The 7,960-nt window shown below is 32.6% G+C and overlaps 1 protein-coding gene across 1 annotated transcript; it reads left to right on the forward strand.

Annotated features, from left to right (window-relative positions):
* Positions 1 to 1,335: 1,335 nt before the first annotated feature.
* LOC149579509 (protein NRT1/ PTR FAMILY 4.4-like) lies at positions 1,336 to 5,810 on the forward strand. The gene is made up of 5 exons (XM_089833341.1): positions 1,336 to 1,582; positions 2,463 to 2,680; positions 2,922 to 3,362; positions 4,361 to 4,452; positions 4,884 to 5,810. Exons 1-5 carry the CDS (start codon positions 1,423 to 1,425, stop codon positions 5,737 to 5,739), a joined length of 1,767 nt encoding a protein of 588 aa, XP_089689467.1. The 5' UTR covers positions 1,336 to 1,422; the 3' UTR covers positions 5,740 to 5,810.
* The last annotated feature ends 2,150 nt before the right edge of the window (positions 5,811 to 7,960 follow it).

The raw sequence follows: 7,960 nt of genomic DNA on the forward strand, positions 1-7,960 counted from the left end.
TTACTTATTCCTTTTCCCACTCTTCCCTTTTCTTGCAAAATTTAATGCAATTGAAATGTTTTATTATGCATTAATCAACATCATATGGAACATATAATATATCAAAGATAGGACATGGCAATTATGTGATTTACTTAATATATCATAGAAATTGACAATATTATAGTTCGTCAAATACATAGAATGTTAATAGAAGTAGAGTATCTCACTTTACAATCTCAGAATGATATATATTTTCCTTTCATAGAAGGATCTATTAGTGGTACAAATCTCTTCACTATCACATATTGTTTGTCCTTATATACTTACCATATAGTATTATCTTCTATAAATTCAAATGTCTTACAATAGCTATATATTCATTTCCTCTCCTCCAATTTATTACAACTCTTTAATCCAAATAATTAAAAAAGTGCATATATTTCATTAACGTTCCTTTAAATGCTTACATCTATTTAATCCAACAAATTAGAGTGGGTATATTTATTTCATAACATTCCTATATGCATGTTTAGAAGAACTTTACCAACTTCATTTCATAATTGAATTTTAATTTAAAATAAAATAAATCCATCTTTATTATCCTTAGGTTTTGTATTCCAAGCCCGTAATTCTTCAACAAATTACAATCCAAAGCTAATTCAAAAAAATTGTTAACTAATCAATTTATAATTAAATTACCTTCGTATGTGAGGTGTACAAACTTTCTCCTTGTTCACACCCATAAACCCGTACTTAAACCCTAAAATATCTCCACCATGTTGCAGAATTATCTTTACGAAAAGATGCCACAGCCATGAAGTGTCAGGAATCTTCTTTGTTGTTAAAGGACACAGACATGCATCCTTTTAGAATAAAGGAGTATCGATGTTAGTGAGAATTTTTTTTTTTGCATTTAATATGCACCGGGTGTTCTTAGTCTCTAAAATATCGGTTTTTCTTTTTATGTTTGAATTACAAATTTAAAAAATTAGAGAAGACAAAAGTAGAAAGAAGTTTACTGGTAGATGGTGAAGTGGGGAAAATGAAATGACAGATGCAACTTTATGTAGAAAATGTAAAGGAAAAAGAATATTTAAAGAATATGGTTTGAACAAACTTCAGTACAATTCTTAACAATTCAAGCTCGTGCCTTTACACTATACCACTTGCTAAAGTACAATAAATGGAATTAGGAAGATAGAGAATTTTTCAGCATGCATTACAATAAGTGGCCCACTAAAAGTGGATTATTAAAATATGAAAAATTCTTCAAAAATCAATCATGGGGCTGGCGTGGAGTGCACCCTTGATTTCAAGAATCACTTAAATCGCTGAACTGGAAATCAGATTGTCATCCACAAGAGAAGATTGTCCATTTTCACAGTATTTATTGCAATCTAAGAAAGCTTTGGCAGGAAGAAAACTTGGTCATTGGAGTCAATGGCAGAGGAAGAAAATGGATGGCATGAGGGAAACAACATGGTTTTCACAAAAGAAGAGGTTTCTGGGCATGCTGGTAAGCTCGATTTTGTGGACTGGAAGGGAAAGCCATGCATTTCCGAAAAATTGGGTGGTGTTAAGGCCGCTGCTTTCATTCTTGGTAAATTTGATTTAGATTTATAATAGCTTTTGCTTTTAATTGGGTTTTCTCAGTTAACTTTTTGAATCACATTCAATGTTCAGCTGATAAACAAAGAAAGTATTAAGGTCCATACATACATGTTAGTAGTTAGTTTCAATTGTGTGTTTTTCAATTAACATTTTGAATCATGTTTAGTGATCAATAATTGCAAAGAAGAAAGTTTTTAAGGTTGCTGTTTCCTTTCTTTGTATTATTCATTCATTATAATTGTATGATGCTTTAGGTTTTAACTGTGTATATATTTCAATTGAATTTTGGAATCGCACTGTTATGATGAAAAAGAAGAGTGTTGCTTATTAATAGATATATGTTAGTTTTTGTCTTTAACCTTTTGTATATTTCAATTGATGTTTTGAATGACACTTAATAGTCTATAATTAAAAAGAAAGTGCTGTTTTCTAATAGATGCGCTATAGTTTTTGGTTTAAATTATGCATATATTTAAATTATGTTTGAATCACACACAATGATCTATGATGAAGAAGATGAAAGTGCAGAAATGAATCTTGCACTCATAGTAGATGCATGATAGCTTTAGGTATCTGAATCATATTCAGTAATCAATGATCTAAAAGAGGAGAGTGTGGAATCATGACAGATGCATAATAGCTTCTGATTTCAACTCTGTATCTATCACACTCAATAATCCATAATCATAAAGATGTGACTTAATTTATAATACATAAATAACAACGTTTACATTTTACTATATATTTTTCAATCAAAATTTAAGGTAAACATTTAATGCTCCGTGATCATGTTGATTCATAATAGATGTATGATAATTATATATTTTAACATTGTATAATTTATCAACCTGAAATGTGTTTTTTTTCAGTGGCACAAGGGTTCGATGCCATGGCCTTGATAGCAGTGCAGAACAATCTGATAAGATATCTCTACAGTGATATGCATTTCTCAGTTTCAGAGTCAGCAAATGCAGTCACCAACTTTGTGGGCACTGCCAACCTGTTGTCACTACCAGGGGGTTTACTCTCTGACTCCTTTCTCTCTCGTTTCAAAACCATGTCCATCTTCTCCTTTGTGGAAATGATGGTACTCATCTATTTTCCCTGATTTCACTTATTCTTGGTAGTTTGTAGTTCACTTTAGAGTTTCCCTGATCAGCTGTCTGGTAGAATTTAAGTTTTCTGATGTTCAGAGACCCAAAATATTGGGTAAATTAAAGTTCATACCAGGCAGGTTGATTCTAGAAAAGTTGCAATGAATTGTTTCATTCAGCCATCAGATCACATTACAACTTAACTATAAACTTTGTCTATGGATGAGTTTTCAGGGGTACTTCTTGTTGACAGCACAGGCATATTTCCCTTCCTTGAAACCACCGAGATGTTCAATGGACTCAATCACGAACAAATGCAAGGAAGCAGATGGTGTACAGAAGGGTGTTATGTTTTTGTCTCTTTATCTAATTGCCCTTGGAAGTGGATTCATCAAGTCTAACTTTCTGGCTCACGGAGCAGATCAGTTCGATCAGAGAATTCCACAGCAGAAGAAGATGTTGTTTAATTTCTTCAATTGGGCATATTTTGGCATATGTTTGGGTTCTGTTGTTGCACTAACTTTGTTGGTGTGGGTACAAGACAATGTGGGCCGCTTTTGGGGTTTCGGGATTTCTGCTTCTGCCATGGTCATATCCTTCCTTGCTCTCATCTCAGGGAGCACTCTTTACAGAAACAAGATTCCCAATGGCAGCCCACTTACACGAATTCTTCAGGTGGGTTCGTTAGGTTTATGTAGGAATAAGCGAGTTTATGTTTTTATGTGAGATCTTTGAGACGGCCCACATCAGTTGACAGCAAATATTTTTGAGAAAATGTCTTTTTGCTTACAAGTTAATTGCCAATTTGCAGGCTGGTTTTTTTTGTTTTAGTTGTTAATCGAAGAGAATAAATTTGATAGTTTGTTTTCATGATGAAAGTAGTTCACAATTCATGTAATATATACTTATTGAAAAGTTTTAAAAATAAAAATACCGAGATTCCTTGAACTAAGACAAGTTAAAGAGATAAAAGAAATTGAAGAGTAGGTTGTATTATGATTGAGTAAGTAGCATTCGCATGTCTAGATTGGTTGTTGTATTATAAAGTCAAAGGTATTAGTGAACTTTCAAGTTTCAAATCAACTATCTTCATTTAAATTCAGTTATATAGTGTTACCTTCAGAGATCGACTCTCATAGACGCGTGTCTCTATACAATGGATATCTAGTATATATCTGAGTGCTGTGTAAAAGAAATGAATATCTAGTATATATCTGAGTGCTGTGTAAAAGCAATGGATATCTAGAAGTTAATCTAAGAAATCAACCCTCCAAAATACTAATTAATTTATTTTGTTAATATATGCATATGAATGTTATATATTGAATGTAACAGTACATATCATGTCATTCAATCCATCCATCCCTATATATAACATATAAAAAATAGATATCAATAGATATCTAGGTTGAAGGAAATGAACTAGCTAAATTGAACATGAATCTCCAAATATCAAGTGACATAATCTGATCACTGAATTAGATATTCAAAGGTTGACTTGGTTTTGAGCCATGCAACTCTCAATAACAGTTGACCAATGCTAAGAACATCTCTGTGAAGATGGGCCTTTAGATTCTGTGCAATGTCACCAAACAGTCAGATTAGATCCATATATTTTTGTGTATTTTTGCGTGATGTATAAATCCGAAGTTTCCTTTTAATATCATTTTCAGGTGTTGGCAGCGGCCTTCCGGAATCGAAAGAGTCAATTAACAGAAGAAGAAAAGAGGACAGGATTCCCACAACAACAATCAAGCAAGCTCAGGTAAGAATAAATATATATCCAACTCATTCAAAAAAAAATGCAACGGTTAACAACAATCAGTTCTAAAGGTCTGTTATTTTTAAAGAAGGTCATAAAGATTCTTTCTTGCTTTCTTAAAACATGGCATAAAATTGTCCCAGATCAGAACTAAACAATCCTTGACAGTGGCAATATATAAATAAAATCCTACTTTGTCATTACAACTTTATTAATATGATTTGAGAATCTACACATATCATTATATCCCACTTTTTAAAAAATGCTTCTCAACATTAGAAACATCGTTTTTTAATTGCCAAAACGATCTAATGGATGTATTGTTTAGTATAATAGACTCATTTCTGTTATGACAGATTTCTGAACAAAGTAATATTCAGAAATATCATTGGTAAAACAATCTAATTGATATATATTTTTATACTGTTATACAGATTTCTGAATAAAGCAGCATTCACCATCAACGGTGATTCTAATCCATGGCACAGCTGCAGCATAGACCAAGTTGAAGAAAGCAGAGCCTTTTTAAGAATCCTGCCAATCTTTGGTAGCACCATAGTGATGAACTGTGCAATTGCACAGCTGCAAACATTCTCAGTCCAGCAGGGAAGCACAATGCAAACAAACCTTACAAAAGACTTCAAAGTGCCTCCTGCTTCTCTTGGGGCAATCCCACTTGTGGTACTGATATTCTTGGTACCCTTCTATGATCTCTACATCATCCCCTTTGCCAGGCACTTCACTGGACATCCAGCAGGAATTCCAACTCTACACAGAACAGGCTTTGGTTTAATCCTCTCCGCTGCTTCCATGGCAGTGGCTGCCATTGTGGAAACCAACCGCAGAACCAGGGTAACCAAGATGCCCATAACTTACCTTCTACCTCAGTTTTTCTTGTCCGCTTTGGCAGAGTTCTTAACCAGGGTTGGTTTAGTTGAGTTCTTCTACAGTCAGTCCCCCCCACAGATGAGATCCATGTCAGTAGCACTCAATTCTTTTTCTGTTTCATTGGGGTACTTCATGAGCTCTCTATTGGTCTCCTTCACCAACTGGGCCACCAGGAAAAATAATGCCCACTCCCATTCCTTTGGAGGATGGCTTTCCCACAATGACCTCAATGAGGACCATTTGAATTGGTTCTATTGGTTATTGTGTATTATCAGTGTTGGGAACTTCTTCTGCTATGTGCTTTGTGTCTTGTCTTATACTAACAACAGTGGCAGCACTTCTGAAGATGGTCCTCAAAATAGTGAGGTAGCTTCTGGAAAGGAAGATGATATTTTGGCTTAAACTACATATTGTATGCTTTGATTGTTCATATGATTTATTTGAAATCATAATATAGATGAATTTCAATGTAATTTTAGATGAATTATTTAAACAAATCAAAATCTAAAAGTATTTTTCTTTTATTATAAAAAGTTAAATTTTCATTATTAAAGTTGTGTAAGAAATCTGTATAATGACTAGAAAAGATGGATTTTTGTGAATCACTATTCATCAAACATATATCAATGAATTTGGCTCAACAATTATACAGGAATCCTCATAATAATATCAAACTTTGACTTAATGTAGAAAATATCTTCCACTCATCAATTCAAATGAGCTTTCTAATGAATGATTCATAAGGTAGAACACTTGCTGAAGATTTTGTTAATGGGGTCGCAAGTAGAGTATGTTTAACCATGTATGAAATTCCACAGTGAAGTGTGCTCAAGCTGGAGTAGTATTGGGATGAATGACCTCTCAAAAAGTCTCAATACTTCACCTCTATGAGCATTGCCTAGATCCAATGAATGTTGAGTGTTCTATTCATTCTTGTGAGAGATGGACTTCTGTGAATCACTACTCATCAAACACAGATCAATGAATTTGACTAAAAAACAACATTGGTTGAATCCTGATAGTAATATCACATTTTTTCTTAATGTAGAAAATATATCTCACTTATCAAAAGAAAAAACATAAGGGGCTTTCTAATGAATGATTCATAAGGCAGAACACTTTGTGAATTTTTTACAAATGGGGTTGCAAGTAGAGTGGGTTTAACTATAGATAAAACTTTTAAAGTTAAAGCATGCTCAAGCTGGAGGTAAAATTGGGATGGGTGACCTCCAGGTTCCAGTGCTTTACCTATGTAAGCATCATCTAGGTCCAATGACTGTTAAGTGTCCCATTCATTCTCATGAGAGATGAGTTTGTGTGAACCACAACTCAAAAAACATGGGTCAATGAGTTTGACTCAAAAACTACATAGTTGAATCCTACTTGCAATATCACAATTTGACTTAATGTGGAAAAGATCTCGTACTTACCAATTGAAGAAATTAAAGGGATTTCTAATCAATGATTTATAAGACACAACACTTAGTGAATGTTTTCTAAATGAAGTTGCTAGTATAATAGATTTAACTATGGAAGAAATGCCATAATTAAACACCCTCAAATTAAAGATAATACTGAAATGGACAATCTCCCAAGAAATTCCAATGATTCACTAAAAATCATGAATATAACCTAACTTTCTTTCATCTCTTAAATAACCTCTGCAAAGAATGTTATTTGTCTCAAACTCTTGCTTTGTAAAAATCGAAGAGTTGACTCCATTTACAGTGAATTATTCTGGAGAGGTTTGTAGGACAAGAGGAAGCAGACGCTTACTTCGCTAAAAACTAGAATTAATTATAAGACCAAAAGGAACTGCAAATACCATAATGCATATAACTCCGATCAAGGTGGCATGTGTGAGATGTCAATATCAGAGCTTGCCTGACTATGTCAATTTCATAACCTCTGCAACCTTGGCTTGGTTGGCTCTTGTAGGGAATCCAATTAAGCTACCATCACCTTTCCTGCTCCATTTTTGACATAACTATAAACCTGTCTTATTATATAATGATCAAAACTTAAAAAGTGTCCTTTCAACTTGTTCAAAATAAAATTTACATCATGACAAACAATACATTACATAATCCACAAATCATTTTAGTCTATATTGAATGAATATGTACTCAACATAGTTCTATTAGCTTCAGCCAAAGTGATAATATTATGCACTTCAATCTCTTGAAGGAATCTGCATCTCACAAAGTTTTATTATGTTTAAAGAAAGTGATAAGATTATGCACATCAATCTTTCTTGAACAAATCTAATTCTTTCCAAAACTCTTTTATTTTTAAGAAAGCTACTTTATTAAAATATAATATAAAGTTATTACCAAAAAATCTTTTATTTTCATAAAATGAAACATTTAATTATTCTATATCAGAATAAACTTTAATAGTGACAATGTATAAGATAAAATCTTGTTTTGTCATTACAATTTTATTGTTATGAATTGAGAATTTGCAATACTTAACATATTAGTAAAGATATTTTAGTATGCCAATCAATTTAATGTATAAATGACTGCTAAATGAAATTTGAAAGCAAATTATTAATACATTTATATCATTATATTATTTTTTATTTATTTAAGTTATAAAAGATTTCATTTTATTTCAAAAA

This window comes from Cupressus sempervirens, chromosome 1 (assembly GCF_028749045.1).
Source record: "Cupressus sempervirens isolate cs-2001-9-10 chromosome 1, ASM2874904v1, whole genome shotgun sequence".
In the NCBI taxonomy this organism is placed as follows: Eukaryota; Viridiplantae; Streptophyta; class Pinopsida; order Cupressales; family Cupressaceae; genus Cupressus; species Cupressus sempervirens.